This window comes from Leptodactylus fuscus, chromosome 5 (genome assembly GCF_031893055.1).
Source record: "Leptodactylus fuscus isolate aLepFus1 chromosome 5, aLepFus1.hap2, whole genome shotgun sequence".
Classification (NCBI taxonomy): Eukaryota; Metazoa; Chordata; class Amphibia; order Anura; family Leptodactylidae; genus Leptodactylus; species Leptodactylus fuscus.
In genome coordinates, this window is record NC_134269.1 from 157353474 (window position 1) to 157374164 (window position 20691).

General features: G+C 39.6%; 1 protein-coding gene across 1 annotated transcript in view; it reads right to left on the reverse strand.

Annotated features, from left to right (window-relative positions):
• CFAP54 (cilia and flagella associated protein 54) overlaps positions 1-20691 on the reverse strand; it is a 263167-nt gene that overhangs the window by 37563 nt on the left and 204913 nt on the right. Inside the window, 6 exon segments of the mRNA XM_075274556.1 lie at positions 3170-3268; positions 7814-7934; positions 10047-10155; positions 10366-10524; positions 16026-16152; positions 20396-20569. Of these exon segments, the coding sequence (XP_075130657.1) occupies positions 3170-3268; positions 7814-7934; positions 10047-10155; positions 10366-10524; positions 16026-16152; positions 20396-20569 (789 nt within the window).

A 20691-nucleotide genomic window follows, 5' to 3' on the forward strand; every position in this document is an offset into this window, starting at 1 on the left:
GCAGTTCCTATGTACAGAATCCTCATGCTGATGCCAGCTGTGCGGACCCGTGTGCGTGTTAGGTGACCATAGAAGCTAATCTAAGGCCTCAGGAGTGACTGCTTCACAAACAGCACATCACTTCTGGGGTCAGTCACATGCCATTTGTGAAGAGATCACCACTGAAACCTATGACTGAGTGCTACATTCACCTGACATTAGCTAGGGAACTTGTAAATAAAAGCCACCATTGGAAACAGAGCAATGGGAAAAGGTTTTGTATGTTTTTTATTTTATTTTATCAGTCCTATTTGTAGAACCTATAGTTGTTAACAAAAATTACTCAAAAAACCCCGATAAGACACACCATGGTCCCACTGAATATAGTCCCATGACAGGCTATTCATATTAGCTTGAACATCTGGAGATCTCCAAGCTAAAAGAGGGTGGGTTATGGCAATTTGTCGGGTGCTGCTCTGTTCTAACTATCTGTTTGACTTGTCAAGAAAACAAATTGTTCCAACAGAAGGCTAGTATTAATCTCTTATGTGTTTCTTTATTATCCAAAATATTACAGTTTAAATTAGCAATTACAATTCTACGTTTGGGCTTCTTCGGCTGATAAATTCTGATGAATTTTGCATATTTTTGGGGATATTATTTATGGTACTGCAGAATAGGGATGTTTTTACAATGTTAAGATAATACAATCTCTTTTGTAAATGAGTAAATTCAGAATTGTGAAATATTTTTATACAAGTTATTGTAAGTGAAGGTGAGGCAAGGACAATATTAGAGTCCATGCACGGAAGAAGAAAAGAAGAGCCAGTTATTTCTATCAGCTATCTATCAGGCAGGGCATAACACAGTGAAGAAGAAAATCTCCCTGGTGACAAATGCTCCCATTCCTAGCGTACCACAGCACTAAATAACGTTTAGATATAGTAAAAAGGAAAACAGGTTTTCCCCTGTAATGTTCACAAATCTAACTATAGGATATTATGCCAGCCCATAAAATCTGGTGCGATCATAAAATTTCCAGGAGACCCTGTACAGAACAGATGCTGCTTATACTGCCATCAGACTAATATCTCAGAGACTTGTTTCCATGAAAAAAGACAAAATCTTTTACAAGCTGTACAGCAATATGTTAATGACTTTCAAAGATTCCAAGATTTTAAAAATAGTTTATATGGAATCTGTGCATGAAAATAGCTGTAATATCACTTTATATGAAGGCTTTTTATATCATGTAGGCATATAAAAATAGTATTGTTCTGTGACTGCAAACTAAGCAGATGTCTTCACAACAGACAATCTTTCTTGCTGGCTCCCAGGAGAGTGCCTTGTCTAGCTCAGCTCTGCATGTTTTCTGAAGCAAAGCTTCACTGTCTCTTCACATGCATTTATCTGACTGTCCAAATAACAAACACTTTACTTGGAAATCAATAAGAAGGTCATGGCTTGTCCCTACCTGGATAAAATAAGTGTATGCAGGCTGAAAACAATGCCATAAACATATGATGTAATTTATTAATCCATTTATTACATGTTGCAAAAGGAATAAACTCTTGGCCGCTGCTGATGTAGTGGTTTTTAACCATCGACTGGCAGCAAATAGCTCTGCTTTTACTACCACTTACAGCATACTCAGAGTTTTCAGAACCACGGATAGTTACAAATGATTTGGAAACTCACAAACACATGGCACACCAAATAAAAGAGGCTAAAATACTATTAGAAACGTAATGGGGCAAATTTTGTCTAGTTTTTAAACAGGAAAAACTTAGATACGACAGTCTTGATATGCAACAGATTTATTACAGTATCTGATGCTCAATATAAATCTAGTGCACTTAGATTGTCTAGTCTAACGTCATACCACCAAGTAGTTATCGACTTTCCCATTATGTGACCCTGCTGAAGAGCTATCAGTGCCAGTAATGTAGCTCTTCACTGTCAGAAGGGAGTTCCTGACAGTCAGTCAGGATCGCCCTTCCTCACAGTAGCATCTATAGTGCTGTACTGTGAAAGTGGTGAGGAACGCCTCCCTCCCCTCCTGATAGTACTCGTCCATTCCTCACCACTCAGCATCATGGCTGGCTGGTAAGCAACAGCCCCTCTCACAGTACAGCGCAATAGACGCTGCTGTGAGGAAGAGCGTTCCTGACTGACTGTCATAAACGCCCTTCTGACAATGAAGAGCTATGGTACCGGGATCGACAGCTCTTCACCCGGGGCACAGAACAGGAAAGCCAATGATTTCAGTGCACTGTCGGCTTTCTAGTGGTGTATTACACCGCACGTGTCCCAGTAGGTGAAAGGTCCTCTTTAAGCCCTCATCCTTCTTGAGCATGTCAAAAAACACAATAAATATGGAGTACAACATGTAGGCTAGTTAGCTTAGTGAGTCTTTCCCAATATATTATAAAGAACACAAGTCTTGATTATTTAATCCTGTAACTCAAATATTTGCTAACCTCCTCAGGATCCCTGCAAAGACTATTGAGGATACCATACATGACAAAACAGAAAGATATCTATGAGCTAATGAAACCTAACCTTCCTAATCCACCTGAAAATCTGCACCAGATACCGCCTTGTGAACTTACTCCTAGTGGCTAAGGCCAGGTTCACACTTCCACAGGGGGACTCTAATGATCGAGAGCCCACTCACTAAAACAGCGGTAATTGCGGACACCCAGAGACCCCATAAACTATAATGGGGTCTGCCAGATTTCTGCCATTTTTATACTGAAAGCGGCAGAGAGAAAAGTCCTCCATGCAGGACTTTTAACTGTGTTGAATTTAGGTGGTGACTCCAACGCAGATGTGAACAAAGCATTAGTTAGATATGGGAGATGAAACTAAATATTGTAAAAGAACATTTGATGAATCTATTTAATTCTGTAGACAATCCAGATACAGAATTTTGCCAATAACAGCTTGCCTTACATTTCAGCTTTTTCTTCTGAAACCAGAAAAAACTCTCTACATGTTGTTTTGGTAATCTCTTCAATATGTTACAACAAAATAAGGTGTATAATGCCCTTTCCGTTTTTTGGACCTTATTGCCACTCGTCTAACATACATGTGAAGTCAGTATCTGTGTAATTTTTTTTATCAAGTTACAGCTATTTTTCGGACAGTTATTAAAGTAGTACAGAGAAAATGAAAGCATGATAAGAACCTGTGTGGCGGCTCTAACAGCAATCCATGCCAGCAGTTTGCAGAAGTCTGATATGCTCACTGATTTCCTTCCAACATCCTTTTCCATCACGTTATCCACCTGGAAAAAATACACAATAGATGTTATGCTCACCATCAACAACAAGTCGCCATTCGTGGGTTTATTGATCACCCCAGTAGCTTTAGCCAGTGAAACTGAAGCAAAGCTAAACAAAATAGTAGCAAAATAATAATAATCATTAAAATAATCGTTAATCATTTAAAAGTAACGTTCAAAAAAGCTTTAGATTGGAATAATGAAAAATGATGTGAAGAGGTTGTTCACTTTGTATTTTTTTTATTCGTTAATTTATTTTATGATAAGATGGGAAATTATGTACTTAAAATTATGTACTTAGAATTCTGCTCACATACTTGTCATATACCAGTAGGTAATCCCTGTCTCTACACTGTAGAATGGTATAGCTCATGAACCAGAAAATCCTGTGTAATGTATCCATGAACTTGCTGAATACGACATAACATGGGGTCTGACACACACACACACACACACACACACACACCTTCCTCCAGACATATCAACCCACCCAGTCACCTGGTGAGCATTCTCTTTAACCCTGCCACTGATTCCTTGGTATTCACTGCACTGCACCTGAGTAGATATTAATGAATTTGCTGTGGAAATCCACCACCTAGTCACAGTTTTATTCTATTTTTTTCATTAGCTTCGAGCTGGGAACACAGGACCACACCTATTGATGATGTATGTAAGGCAGTCACTTTATTGCTTGAGCCACTGCCTCAATTACTCAGAATGGTATGTTTTTCTCTTACCAAACTTCAATATTGTATGCTTACTACTAAAGTTTGGTAAGAGAAAAACCTATAGCTGGTGGCTAAGCAGAAGAATAGTTGCAAACCTGGGTGAAACTTTATGGAAAAAAAAATCTTAAAAAGATGGGAGGATAACCTCTGTAATTTCAATTTAGTAAAATGATTTAAAAACACATAAATATAAATATCTATCTATCTATATGTTTGTCTCTAACATAAAATATAATGATTTTACATATTAGATTTGGTATTGCCATAGCAGTTACAAACCACACAATACAATTAACATAACATTTAAAAGGATCTGTAAATGGCAAAAATAAAAATAGAGAAATGTTTTACATTATTTAACCATTAATAATCTGGGATCCAATTATACTATACATGATCTGAATATATAAAATCATGACCTTTTATAAAAACCCACACCCCTTGAAAAGGCTACTCCTACTTTTTCCATGAGATTAGATGTGTGACTCATCCTATGTTGGGCTCTCCTAGGTTGACATCTCTGGATCATCATGTGTCTTTGAAATCCATCAATTGTTGGATTTACTTGCATATCATAACATTAACTGCCTGTCCTATAAAACCTATAGACATACAAAGCCTGCCTGATTTAGTATGATTAAAAACAACTTTACTCAGTTGCACTTAAAAACTATCAAAGGAGTTATTTGCCCATCATGGGTTGACAACAGACTAAAGGAGATTATCCTTTCAACACAGTCTGTGCAAGGCTCACATAATTTTTTTTCTTCACCACATGAATAATCTTTCTCTCCTAACCACTGCCCTCCCACCAAACAATTCTATAATCCTATGAATTTTTACTGAGCTTATTGAACTAACTTTCACCAGTGGTTAAAGGGGTTGTCCAGGAATTAAAGTACTTAGGTAGGATACCAAGAAGGTGAAACAAACAAAACAAAAAAAACAAGCACCTGTTTGGGGCTTGTTGTGGCGAAGTCTACTAGTGGCCTAAGGAAAGAAAAAAAATGTGATGTATATGAGTAACATTCAAGTTTCCTTTCCTGTGAATGCTGAAGCCACTAACTGGCCTTAGTGGTCACATGCAGCAAGAAGTTCGGCCAGTACATGCCCCGGCACGCACTAAATGGGCAAGGTGACAGGTGCATAATGGCGACAGAACATACACAGTTGGCTGTTCCGTCGGCCATTTTGCAGTGGTTTCGTGTAAAAAGAATCCAACATGGTTTTAGTACAGTTTTTTTTAATGATAGAATCCCTTTAACTAAAACTGAATAAAGTTCTTTTTAATAGGCCTATCAGGTTTTGTATTTGCATCATATGGAGTGGATACCCAAGAATTGTAGTTTTTCTGTATTTCTATAGACTAATCTGTGGGCTGTAATATTTTTTTATTTTTTTAAATTAAACAGGCACCTACTACATGTATATTAGGTTCGTATGTTGCAAAATTTTAAATGTGTGTACAGTACTGAGCAAAACTTTTAGCAACACAAGAATGCTTTTAAAAAGTGTTTTAAATAAGGGCGGGTTCACATCTGATCATGGTCTCCACTTTCAGGTTTCCGTCTTCTGCCCGAGAAACTGGACAGGAGACGGAAACCGGCAGTCAGTTTTCACACCCATTCATTTGAAAGGATTTGCAAAGTGTCTGCCCCGTGAGCATCTTCGGGTCTCCACGGCGAAACAGGGTTTTTTTTAACCATACACTAAGTCGGACATGCAGGACTTTGTGTCTAGTTAAAATGAAAACTTGTTTCACCGCGGAGACCACAGAAAGCTCACGGGCGAACACTGTCTGCCGAGTGTCCGTCTCCTGTTGGCAGAAGATGGAAACCTGAAAGCGGAGACCGGGCGCAGATGTGAACCCCCCCTCCCTTCCTTAGTTGTTTCTTTTTTTTAAAAAAATAAACTTGAGTTTATTTTTTTGTCAATTAACAAGCGTAAGTAAAAAACAAAAGAGAAATCTAAATCATATCAATATTGATGTGACCACCCTTTACCTTCAAAACAGCATCAATTCTTCTAGGTACCATTGCACACAGTTTTTGAGGTTGTTCCAAACATCTTAGAGAACTAACTAACTTTCTGTGCATGTAGGCTTGCTACAGTCCTTCTATCTCTTTTTGTGATCCTAGATAGACTCGACGATGTTGAAATCAGGGCTCTACAGTGGCCATATCCTCATTGATGGGACTCCTCATTTAAATACAGTATTCACTTGTTTTATATTTCTCTTTTGTTCATTTACTTCAATGTGCTACTTGCTAACTTGACATCTATGAAGGAGTCTCTCGCTGCAGAAACCGCCTATAAACATTTGAAAGAAAAGTCCTAAATGGAGGACTTTTATCTCCGCTGCTTTCAGTATGAAAACGGCAGACACCCAGCAGACCCCTTTACAGACAATGGGATCTGCTGGCGTCCGCATGTAACTGCTGTTCTAGCAGTCCAGCTCCATCATTTGGGCCCCCCATGGCAGACCAAAATGAAGAACAGCCTGCTGCAGTTGTGAACCTAGCCTAACACTTGAATTTTTTTTAAAACACTTGCTTGGCTATGACTTTTTAATATCTAAATAAATACATTTAGAAAACTATAAAGCAGACAAGACCTCAGCAGACAGAAATCAAACAATTGTTAAATTCTGCAAGATCTTAAAGTGAAAACCTAGACTTGCTTATGGGGCAACCCCTTTAAGATAGTAAATGCATTCAGTTTAGCTCAGAACATGTATGCCATATGTAAAACTATCAGCCTTGAAAACTTCTGTTACTTCCTAATGACATAAAAAAGACATCCTGGAATAGGATTCTGTTAAAAACTGTATTCTGGTAAATGTATTGGTAACAGATTTACAGAAATGTCTGCAAAATGACACTCATTTAAAGAAGCCTTGCAGAAATCCATGCACATGCTCCAGAAACAACTCCACTTGAAATCAATCTGCCACGTGTGAATGTATCCCTTGCAATCTCCGTAATCCGAATTTTCAGACAGCAAGATGCAAGCTTAAACCCTCAAAATGAGAGATTTGGCATGTACGTCTTTTAAAGTGAAAAACAGGGCCCGTGTGATAGATCCCAGGCTAAATGACCTGAACCTAGGGAGTTGCTAGTTACTGTAAACCGCTTTATTCGTATATTATTCTAAAATAATAGACATAGTATTAAAAACTAGGCACAAGACCCCTACAAATAAATGAATGATAGAAGGGTTTAGTCACAGTGGGTCAACGACGCTGAAATGTAGCAAGGCTAGCAGCATTTTAAACTACTTCTCGTGATTGAAAAATCTCCTATGAAGAGTTTAGGGCCTGGAGGCCTCAATTTAGCCCTAGTGGTGTTCAAGATGATATTAGTAATACACTGTGAGCTTCTATCACTACATGGAAAAATGAAATATACCTCATAATATCTATACTTGCTCATATCAACCAACCCCCTATCATTTTTCATTGATCGACACTCTAATGATTACATCACTCTAAATAATGAAGGTCTGAAGAATATTTTTTTTTTATACTTTACAAACCATGTTTTGATAGACTGGCGCCTATCTGAACCACTTTGCTGCTTGAGATGGTATATAAATACAGAATCTGAAACTCTAGTCACAAATTACTTGGAAAAAAAATCACAAAATCAAACCCGATGCCCAGCAGTTTTATACAGCAATGAAAATAAGAAAAGAAATGTGTGACTCGTACCTGCCAATCGATAATTTTCAGAAATATACAAAATAAAGTGAAATAAAACTTACTGTGTATTGTTAACTTTTCGGACAAAGACAATCAGATTCACAGAAATGTTAAGGTTACCTTTCGTTTTGAAGTAGGCGTTTTCATTGTATGTAAAAGTATGGTATTTGTTTTGTTTGCATCCAAATTGGTCATGTGCAGGTATACAAGTGCTATCTCCAGATAACATTTCCTCATTAAACTATGGGTAAAAAGTAATTACATTAAATATAATTGAGTACATAGGTTCAGTAGTAAATTTGTGCCAAATGAAGAAGCCTTTACTGGCCACATGAATGACTACTTAATAGAAGCTCATTTTAAAGGGGTTGTCCAGGATAAGCCGGGGACAAACCCTTTAATAGACAACCATTTACTAGAAATGTATTTTAAAGGTGTTGTCCAGGATAGGCCAGGGAAGGTGAAAAAAAAAAACAACAAAAAAAACCCAACAACCATACTCACCTGTCCCCGATGCGCTGATGTCTCCTACAATGGGCCAGTACTGCTGCTCTAGGGTCTTATTTTGGTGGAAGTCCTTGCCACACGTGACTGCTCAGTAAAGGAAAAGGGACATCCCATGTTCTTTCCTTAGGCCACTGATTGGTCTCAGCGGTCGCGTGCTGCAAGGATTTCCACCAACAAAATACCTGGGACCAACAGAACCAGACTGCGGTGGGAGAACTGGGTACAGATGAGTATGAGTTGTTGATTTTTTTCACCTTTCCCCAGCCTCCTTGCCAAAATTGGGTTATCCTAGATATCCCTTTTATGTTCACCAGAATAGGAGTCATTATTTGCAGTGGCCAATATGCTCTCAATGTGAAGCTGGGTCAAAAATAATAAAATTACATTTTCATAAAGGGGTAAAAGGGGTTTTCCTTCATTGAGATAGAAGAGAAAAAAATGTATGCATACTATTTCTTTATTCACACAATAGACTTGGCCCCCCTGTATTTGTAATTGCTGGGGGTCCCAGCAGTTGGCCTCCCAGCAAATAAACACTTATGCCCTATCCATAGTGGGCCAGATAAAACTAAAACTAGAAATTTTCAGCGCAGTCTGCAATAGAATGTATCTTATGACAAGCCTGAGAGTTTTCAATAGATTCCTGGCTTTCATGGTACTGGAATGAGGTCTGGGGCCTGTGATCCAACCCAAAATAGCGGTGTCCATACAACGCTGAGAAAATGGTACCTTGGTCAAATGGGAGTTATTGTGTGCAATAAAAGCATATTTAAATACCCAACATCCGCCATGCTACCATACACATATACACACATCCTTTTCACTAAGCCCAACCTACATGTTGCATGAAACGTGTCTCAAACACATAGAAGATGAAGTGTAAAGCATGTACATCAGTTTTCTGGTGCAAATTATGCCAGAATTCTGGTGCATATTTATTAGTTTATCTGCCACAGTATTATTATTGAGATAACAGTTTGGAAACTAATGGAAACCTGAGGTTGTAAACACTAAGGTTAAGTTCACACAGGCCTCAAAATCCTGGCCAAAAACACAGCTCCCAATGAAATCAATGAGAGGCCGGTCAGTTCTTTTTTTGGGAGCCGTTTGTTCCGGCTCCCAGAAACAGAAGCGAGATGCTCATTCTTTCAGTCGGATTCGCCTCGCGACTTCTGCCTGAAGACCCTCCCGACTAAGCCCATTCATTTAGGCCTAATGCAGAGCGGAGTGCGCGACTGGATGCCAATGCACTGCACCGGCATTCAGTCGCAGCTGCCCGTATTTTGTTCCAGGACCTAAGGCCTCCGCCTCAGTTTGCAGACCAAAAAACCCTGTGTGAACTTACCCTAACAGGCAGGTTTCTAAGAAAAAAAAACCCAACCAATTGTGGACAACAGATATGTTAGAAATCCCACCTTTAGGGGGAGTTCACACGGTGTAAAGTGGCGCGCAATCTGGCACGTATACGCGTGTCAGCAGTTTGTGCGCTAAAAAAGATCCCATTGAATTCAATGGGAGTTACGATCGTATACGGCGCGTAATTTTGCGCCCGTAATTTTGCAAACAACTCCTGATGGTTTATTTGGTTTCAACATGGTTTCCCTTCCTTGACAAGGGATGTTATGTCCAATTTCACTTGCAATACAAAATGGATCACTAAGCACCCTTTTTCCAATCTGATTCTTAGATTTACAGATCTTAGCATCATTGAATACTTAATCAATTAGAATTATATTATGGCTTTTCCTTCATGGTGTTGCAATTTCAATGTTCAGGAATGTATATAATATATTACATTAATGTCTTGAATATGATATACTTTTAGAAAAATCTATATATATCTTACCTATAGTTCTGGTCATTATCCCTGCTAATGTTGATAGCATCTGAGAAGGATTTGATGGCGCAAGACTTTTCATGGTCTCCTAAGATGAGCATCAAGCGTTCTGTCTTGCCTAAAATAGTAGACATGCCACGAAGATTTCTAAAATATGTTTCCATAGTACAAACAGTGCAATGCATTTTAGTTTTTATTTTAGCCATAACTCAAAAGATAATACTAGATGTATTAGTAAATACCTAAACGACAACTAAGGCCCACAGCATTTTGCTATACCTAACACACCGAACTTGGATTAGATGGATTGATGTATTAGACACAATACCTTTTAAATAAAGCAATTCAGCTTCCAAGTCTGTTTGTCGAAATGCAGACAGTCGGCACAGCGTTAATGCCATGCTGCACAGATTAAGACTTGGCAAAATGGAACATGAATTAATAGATGATTCAGAAGAAGAATTTGCTTGGAGAGCCAGTATGCGCCCTGTGCAAAAGAATCATTTATAATAATTATTGCTGGGTTTTTTCTGACAATATAAAGCTTTACTTACATGCTCATATTTCCTATCAGTGTTAGGTATCATAGAAAGTAGAAATGGGGAATACTTTTCTCATGCAGTTAGGAAATGCATCCATGTGAATGTAGTTTCAGTGCATACTTGAGAAAACAACCAGTCAAATAAAATACAATTCAGAGGATAGTAAAGGTTATTAGACAAAATAGAATATCATATATTTCAAGAAAATATCCCTATAAATGATCTTTCTGACTCAGTGTCCCACAGCCGAATACGGCGGCAGAAAACGAAGAGGAACTTCTCTTCATTTTTCTGCCATGTGAAGACGCCTTAAGACAACCCAAGAACCAATATGGTTGCATTTTCTCTTGTGTTTTTTTCTTAATCCCAACCGCTGCAACAAACGAGACAAATACTAACACCCGCGTAAAAAGTTCCTGAGACAAAATTTGGCTATACATTACAAGGGTTGTCTGAAGGGAAACATTTTTAAAAGCAGGCTCAGAATGGGCTGAAAATTATTAGGCTCCTATTAGTCTCTGAATTACTAAAAAGCCTGTAAATTACTGGCTAATGCGGGTCAGCCCTGCAACCCGTGGTTGGCAGAGAGGAGATCCAGATCCAGTCCAAATAACCCAAATAGGGCATACAAGTCATCATGATGAATTATACCCATAGAAAACAAGAGACAAGCGGCACATGGTTAGATGGGACTAAGTTAAAAGGCAACTATCGGTGTCGGAATTGTGCCTATTGTATATTCAGTAGTCAAATTAAACAGGTTAATCTAGGTGGAATATATTATGATTTCAAACAGTTAATCACATGTAAGACCTGTTTCGTGGTGTACGCTGTTCAATGTCCCTGTAGGAGATTCTATATCGGTAAAACTATTAGACCCATGTATCATAGATTTAGAGAGCACTTTAAGTCTATTGAGAGTGGGAAGGGGTCACTCAGATTAATTAAGCATGTGAGGGAAGTACATGGAGGTAGGGCCGAATGTCTGTCGTTTTTTGGATTATGGCATGTTGAGCCGTTGCCGAGAGGGGGAGATAGGAATCGCAAGCTTCTACAGGAGGAAACGAAAATTATTTTACAAACTGGTGCGATGGGTCCCCTTGGCCTTAAATGGGCTCTATCAGCAAAATCATGCTAATAGAGCCCCACATATGCGTGAATAGCCTTTAAAAAGGCTATTCGTGCACCGTAAATCTTATATTAACCCCCGGTCCCGTTTTTAAATAAAAGGATAAAAACATATATGCAAAACTTACTTGAACGTGCACCCTGGGCGGGGGTGCACGGTGCGATGTCATCTTCGGGCACGCCTGCCTCTTCTGTCTTCTTGGAGTAACGCCCTCTTCTCCGTGTCTTCTTCCGGCTTCTTCTCGTGAAATCCTGCGCCTGCGTAGTAGCGCTTCCCTCTGAATCGCTACTGCGCAGGCTCACTTGTCATTTCACTTAATGGCAGTTCGCGATTGTACTGCGCATGCGCAGTACTGTCGCATACGTCTACGGGGACTGAGCCTGCGCAGTAGTGATTCGGAGGGAAGTGCTACTATGCAGGTGCGGGATTTCACGAGAAGAAGCCGGAAGAAGACACGGAGAAGAGGGCGTTACTCCAAGAAGACAGAAGAGGCAGGCGTGCCCGAAGCTGACGTCGCATCGTTTATCCCCGCCCAGGGTGCACGTTCAGGTAAGTTTTGCATATATGTTTTTATCCTTTTATTAAAAAATGGGACCGGGGGTTAACCCCTTCCCGCCGATGGCATTTTCTGATTTTCGTTTTTGACTCCCCTCCTTCTAAACCCCATAACTTTTTTATTTCTCCGCTACCAGAGCCCTATGAGGTCTTACTTTTTGCGGGACAAATTTTTCTTCATGATGCCACCATTAAATATTCTATATAATGTACTGGGAAGCTGGAAAAAAATTCAGAATGGGGTGGATTTGAAGAAAAAATGCATTTCTGCGACATTCTTACGGGCTTCGGTTTTACAGCGTTCACTGTGCAGCCAAAATGACATGTCCCCTATATTCTGTGTTTCGGTACGGTTCCAGGGATACCAAATTTATATGGTTTTATTTACATTTTGACCCCTTAAAAAAAATCCAAAACTGTGTTAAAAAATTTTTTTTCTAAAAGTCGCCATATTCCGACGGCCGTAACTTTTTTATACGTAAGTGTACGGGGATGCATAGGGCGTCTTTTTTTGCGGGGCCGGGTGTACTTTTTAGTTCTACCATTTTCGGGAAATGTTCTTGCTTTGATCACTTTTTATTCAAATTTTTATCAGAATCAAAACAGTGAAAAAACGGCGGTTTGGCACTTTTGACTATTTTTCCCGCTACGGCGTTTACCGAACAGGAAAAATATTTTTATAGATTTGTAGAGCGGGCGATTTCGGACGCGGGGATACCTAACATGTATGTTTCACAGTTTTTAACTACTTTTATATGTGTTCTAGGGAAAGGGGGGTGATTTGAACTTTTAATACTTTTTATATTTTTTTATATTTTTTTTTTTACTTTTTTTAAAAAATTTTTTTTGCATTTATTAGACCCCCTAGGCGTGTTGAACCCCAGGGGGTCTGATCACTAATGCAATGCATTACAATGCTAATGCATTGCAAAAAATCATCCTCTCTTTTGCAGGCTGCATAGACCAGCCTGCAAAAGAGACAATTTGCAGACAAGCCTGGGAGCCTTGTACAGGCTCCCGGCTGTCATGGCAACGTGACGTCAGCCCTGGAGCATGCTCCAGGAGCCGGCGATCACCGGCAAAATGTGCGGTAGTGGCGATCGACCTGTTTGGATTTATCGCTATTTAGACGTTGTTGGCATAAGAAGATCAGTGGTTTGGGCTCTTGTTGGCTATATATAAGAGGATCTGATAGCCTGCGTTAGGGGTCTTTATTGAATTGATAGCCAGAGTTGGGTCTGTTTAACAGTTCGAGTAGGTTGGAGGTGTGGTGTAGAAGTGTTCCGCAGCTTAGTGCATTAATATAGATGGGAACATAGTGAGTAGTATAGTATAGAGAGGATGTAGCTCGGTTGGTTATTGGTTGAAAATCGTGGAAACAGTTTTCATTCAGGTCTGTTAGAATAGAAGGGGCGGAGTCAGGTGTGATCTTGATGAACTCCCGTTTTGTAGTCAATCGTATGTGCACTAATGTCCAGTAGCTTGGATTCCGATTGGTTAAGAGAGGGACTTGGTAGTTTTCATTCAGGTCCGACAAAGTAAAGAAGGCTGGGTTATGATAACCGCGTGTATAGTAAGGCTTTTGTAATTCTCGAGTAGCGAAGCGAATGATTGGTCCATAACTAGGAGACGCTGTTCTCCTTCAGGTCTGCCAATAGGAGGAGGTACATCATCGGCTGCAGCCTATCATGGCTAAGGGCCGGTGTTTGGTGGGGATTTTTGTGAATGGGAAATAGTAGAAATATATTATGGTGATATTTATAGTTTAATGAAGATATAGAATAAAAAAAACTCTGGGAGTTAATTAAATAGGTCTCTCCCCGCAAATTGTTTGTTCTTTATATTGTATAATGTTTTTGTATATTTTTTTAATGTGTTTTTTAACTGGAATGTGAATTTAACACGCCCTGTCCACTAGAGGTCACCAGCAGGTACGGTGATCTCTACACCTGTATAAATGAGGGGTGTGGGCACAAGTTTAGAGTAAGCCTGATAAAATGCAACCTGCATGAAACGATCGTCGCTTCATTTACATGTCGTTCCATCGAACTCTATTCCCATGCACTGAAGATGTATTTTTAAAGACATGAAATAAAAGTCTATCGATTTTAACATCAGTTGTTTTTGGTGAGTGCCCTGACTCTCTATTTTTCTGGATGATAAATTACACAACTTTCTAACATAAAGTACATTGCAATTCAATTCCTTGTTGTCAAAAAGATTTTTGTGTTAGATTTACTAATTGCCTTGCATCAAAAGTCTGGAACTTATTATGCTTAGAATATGGTATACAGTACAGCAAGGGTGTTTTCAGTGCAACGGGGCGTGTGTTTTTTTGTTTTCTATGTTTCCTAAAAACTTAAAAATCAGTTTAAAAAAAAAAATCTGACATACATATTTTACAACACATTTATGATGAATTTTGGATACTATATTGCTTTGCTAGACAAGAAAAGCTGGAAAGGGCCTAATTTTCACCAGAAATTTGACGCAAAATTATGACATAACATGAGCCAACTAACATGCGGTATAGACTAGAAAGTCTAAAGATGCACCAAATAAGACTCCCATTGACTTCAATGACATTTTACACATGTATTTTGACGTGTTTTTTTTTTTTTACATGTGTAAAAAAATGTCATTGAAGTCAATGGGAGTCTTATTTTACATGTGTATTTTTTACACGTGTATTTTGCCAAAATACACGCGCGTTTACTCCGTGTGAAGGGGCCCTTAGTCTTCACACTCAGACTGTTATTAGGGCCTGATTATTCAGCTGACCCCCCTGGTGTGAACTTTTACCATACACTCTTTAGGTGCCTGGCTGGAATGTACCTGTCTTCCCAGACCACACCTGTCACTCTCTCACAACCTATAGTCATAAAAATAAATGTAAAAAACAGGATGTATCTGGGTTTTTTTTTTTTTATTCTTTTTATTCTTTTTAATACTGACCCAAATGAATATAAAAAAGGAAAGTCTTTTGTTTGTATCTGTTAGGGTGCATGCACACTCAGTAACGCCGGGCGTGTATGAGAGCCGTACACGCCGGCATTACAGCAGACTGCCGAACACTTCCCATTCACTTCAATGGGAGCGCTCGTAACAGCGGCGTTTACGAGCGCTCCCATTGAAGTGAATGGGAAGTGTTCGGCAGCCCTGCTGTAACGCCGGCGTGTACGGCTCTCATACACGCCCGGCGTTACTCAGTGTGCATGCACCCTTAGAAGGGAAACTCTTTTGTTCCCCATTTTTCTGATTATGTGATGATTTAAAATGACAAAAAAAAAAAGAGTAGTGTAAACACCTCTTAATAAGATATTGTGATATTCAAAAGGAACTGACTGAATGTCAATGCTTATCTTGAATTTTTCTTGTGGTGTACACAAATCGTAAAATCCATCTGAAACTGAAGCCAACCTAGCCCATTGCTGTCAGTTGTACAGATTGAAGTACTTGGAATAATGTACAATCCCTGTGTGGATTGCAGATATAAAAGCAGATAGAAATATTTGGATAAAGCTCTATACAATTACTATTCTAGTATTGGAGACAAAGAGGATAATATAAGCTTACTGATGACGGAGTACAGAGGAGTCTACTTGATAATCAATATGATGCCAGGATTTGTGTAGATAGTTATGCCTATTTTTAGACAGAGTCAACATTATTCTTCAGAAAGGACTCCTTATAAAATATCTAAAAGCCAGAAAAACATGCAATTCGGAAAACTTGTTGGCTATTGATGTGCTGAACACTTACCTATTCTCATTTTCACTTTTGCCAGCAAACAAATTTGTGGTAAGTATACGTTTTTGAGAGATAGCTCGGATGATGAAGTCACAGATTGTGTTACAGTATGTTCAATAGTTTCCCCAAGACATACAAGCTGAAACAGATGATAAAATGTATTTATTCATTAATATTTCTATTGATGTGCACAAAATTTACCATTTCGCACAATACCGAGAATATAATTACTTTGCAAGCCCTGCTCCAAAGAGTCATGGCTCCCATGTCTTGTAATGATGAGATCAGAATGCATATGTACTGATGAGGCTAGAACATTCTAATATACCTTGTGTTTCAATTCCTCTCCATTTCCAAGATATTAGTTTGTTGTGAGTGAATGAGAACACTGCTGTTTACATTGACTGTAAACTTAATAGCCACAAACTTAATAGCTTGGCACCCTGCATAATAGCTAGGCACAGCTCCTATTCCCACTCCCATAATATCTTGCCAGATTAGCTTAGGCAAACCCACCATAACAACCAAGTATAGTCCCAAATATAATAGCTATCTTCAGCCATACGAGCTAGCACAGCTTCCCCCAGAAAAGTTAGCACAGCCCCCCATAATAACTAGCCCTGTTCCCCACATAATTGCTAAGTACAGCCCTCATAATAGTTAGGTACAGTTCCCTATACATACTAATGCTGTTCCCCCACATAATGTACTTGACAAAACCCTTTCCCCACATAATAGCTAAGTACAGCCCCCAAAATAGCTAGCACTGCCCCCCACCACAATAATGGGAAGGAACAGTCCCACCATAATGTGTAGACAGCTATTATATGTACCCCCATATAATAGCTAGGCACAGCCTTCCATGAGCGTGAACAGAGTTGTCGCCTCTCTGCTGAATTGCTTTATGGCAATCTGTGCAGCCATCATTCCCAGCTTGGATCATGCTCTAGAGAACATCTCTGCCCTAATAGAACATATCTGATATACAAAAATGTATGCCTTGAAAACATAAGTTAATAAATGTAAACATACTGTCCATAGCAAGGGAAAAAGTATGTATGAAATGGAAGTGTATAAATCAGTATTTCATTAGTGTGATATAGGGTGGATACACAATATACAAGCACGGTGCTGTTACTTGTGAATATTAACGTAATCTGTCCAGATTCAGCTCAGGAACAGTTGTCAAATGTTTTATACACTGAAGACTCAATGAAATGTATTAGAAACGGCCCAGTCTAGTATTTACTATCTAGTAAGAACCCTCTGGGCAGACATTGCTTTTAACTTAAAACAGAATATCTGACATTGCTATTTTACACTTGGACAGTATAAAGGATTTTATGACTTGGTGAATACAGATTTTTCTGATACGGCGTACATTTTGTAGCCTGCACATTTCCCTCATCACATTTTTGATAGCTGTAGCATATGTCTAATAAATTCTGTTATATTTACTGCTATTCCGGAAAGTAAGTCCACAAATGAAAGGGTGGACTTTAGCCGGTATATGAAGCATTTTTTATTAATGAACATGTGACCGGCAATGCACCGTTGTGGCACTGCAGTGAGGCCGAGATGTTGGTTTCCTATCCTTCGCTGCGCCATGTGAAATTTGAAACGAAGAAGATTTTTTCTTGTGGGAACATGTCAAGTCCGTTGTGTATGCAACACCTGTGCCAACCCGCGAAAAGCTTGTGAACCGCATCCAGGTTGCGTTCGTCGTGGTGAAGACCATGCCAGGAGTCTGTGAACGGGTGCATCATTCCTTTACCCGGCACTGCACTGCTTGTATTGAGGCAGGCGGCCAGCACGTCAAGCAATTCTTGTAAAACAGGGGTGCTCACACTTTGTCAGCATGTGAGCACTTTATAACATGACCAAGTCGAAAGATCTACTACCCACTTCTTGTGGGCGGGGCCGGAGAAGGCCTGTGGGCGGGGCCGGGCGGAGCGTGAGAGCAGGAGACAGCGGCGTTCTGTGGCCGCCCAGGGATCCCCGCTGTCTGCTTGTTCACAGCGCAGGCTGAGAGTTATCTCTGGACACTGGCAGGCTCGGGCAGCCCCGCCTGCCAGTGTCCGTAGATGACTCTCAGCCTGTGCTGTGAACAAGCAGCACCCCAGCCCCCTCCATCCCTAAGAGCGGCTTGCAAGTGTCCGGAGTGCTTGTTCACAGCGCAGGCTGAGAGTCGACTCTCAGCCTGCACTGTGAACAAGCAGACGCCGGGGATCCCTGGCTGCATCCCGCGATCGACCGATAGATCGCGATCGACGTATTGGGCACCCCTGTTGTAAAAAGTAACAGTGATTAAACAGATTCCCCTTTAAAGCACTTTCTCTTCTTTGTTTCTCCTTTCACACGGCCCAGTGAGGGATAGGAAACCGATATCTCGATCTACCTGCAGCGCCACAACGGTGCAATTCCGGTCACATGTTCATTAATAAAAAACGCTTCATATACTGGCTAATGTCCACCCTTTCATTTTGCGTTCTAACTTTTTGGACAACCTGTATAATTTGCAAACTGAACTAAATCTAGTGAGCCACCCTTTGATATTTTTTAGTCTGTAGCACCCCTCTTTGTAGAAAGTGAACTTAACATATGATACCAATCTGCCAATAAATCATAATTCATAGAGACTCCAACCATACATATGAACATGATATTTTTAGATTTACATATGGTTGTAGTGTACTGAAGATCTGGTATATAGTTGGGCAAGATGGCATATTGGATAGCACTACCACTGATTTCAAACAGGTAAAACCCGTGTCTAGATTTGTCCGTTTTGTAGGAGTTTCTTTCAGGCACCCTAAATACAAAAATACAGTCTGTGTATTAAGCCGAATGCACACTATCATAATGATTTACAGTGCCTGGCAAAGTTACTTGAATTTTTGCACATTTTGTCATCCTACAACCACAAACTTAAAGGTATTTTGTTGAGATTTTAAGTGATAGACCAACACAAAATAGCAGATAATTGTGAAGAGGAACAAAAATGGTACAAGGTTTTTAAAATTGTAATCAAATAAAAATCTGAAAAGTGTGATGTGCAAAAGTATTCAGCCCGTGTACTCTAATACCCCTAAATAAAATCCAATGCAATCAATTGCCTTCAGAAGTCAATCAGTTAATAGAGTCCAACTGTGTGTAATTTAGTCTCAGTGACCAATAGACCTGTTTTGTGATGGACTCAGTGGTTTGTTAGAGAACACTAGTGAATAAACAGCATCATGAAGACCAAGGAACGCATCAGACAGATCAGAGATAAAGGTGTGGAGAAGTTTAAAGCAGGGATAGGTTATAAAAACATATCCCAAGCATTAAGCATCCCAAGGAGCACTGTTCAATACATCATTCAAAATGGAAAAAGTATTCTACAACTGCAAACCTATCAAGACATGGCCGTCCACCTAAACTGACAGATTGAGCAAGGAGAGCACTGGTCAAAGAAGTAGCCAAGAGGCCCATGGTCACTCTGGAGGAGCTGCAGAAATCCACAGCTCAGGTGAGAGAATCTGTCCACAAAACAACTATAAGTCATGCACTCCCCAAATCTTGCCTTTATGGAAGAGTGACAAGAAGAAAATCACTGCTGAAAAAAAGAAGACATAAGAAGTGTTGTTTGCAGTTTGTCACAAGCCATATAAGGGAAACAGCAAACATGTGTAAGAAGGTGCTCTGGTCAGAGGAGACCAAAGTTGAACTTTTTGGCCTAAAAGCAAAGTGCAATGTGTGGCTGAAAAGTAACATTTCTCATCACCCTGAACACACCATCCCCACTGAGAGACATGGTGGTGGCTGCAGCACACTGTGAGGATGCTTTTCTTCATTGTTCAGTGTTTCTTCAGAATTTGTGCCATATGTCCACAAAAACAGATAATGTATTATCAGTGTGCCAACAGTGTGTGATCCTAGTTTGGAGATCCACAAAAAAAACCCCCCAAAAAGCAGGAGCATAAAAAAATATAGCACACTGATCTCACCCACAATCGTCTACAAGAGACCTTAATGTCACTAAGGCCCCACATAGCTAAAACAGCAACAAAAAAAAGTGCTGAATAAAGCAGTGAAAACACCGTATTTTATTCAGTGTTTTTCATTCAGTTTTCTTAATTTCCCTTCCCCTATTAAAAATAGCTCTGACTGGCTGGGCAGACCAAGCTCAAGAGGTTGACTGTTAGGCATGGGAACCTTAAAGAGACAACTCTGAGCACTGCTGCGCTGAAGATAATGATGGATGCATGTAGGAGCGGTGGTAGCATAGATATTAAGATTCCTAATATAGACCCACTTTTACCAATTCACTTTTTTAGAGCAATCAAAGATTATTTTATAAATTTTTGCTTTAACTATTTATTATCCACAAATACACTTACCTGTTTGGTGATAAGTTCATGTGCCAGTTTGTAATTGTTCAACTGCTTTGTCCAAAACAAATGCTGGTCCTCATTATTTTCCATTAAGTCAGCTGAAAGAGTCAAGCTCTGAGCCAATGTTAAGTATGCCACAGGAGACATGAAACACTTTCCTTGCAGCAAGTGGATGATATTCTGTTAAAACAGACAAAGCAGCTTTTTAAATTGAATAGTTTTGTATGAAAGTTGTCTCTTGCAGATCATACTGTTTACAAGACCACAGGACTCGCTATATAAAATGTCACAAAAAGAGCAGA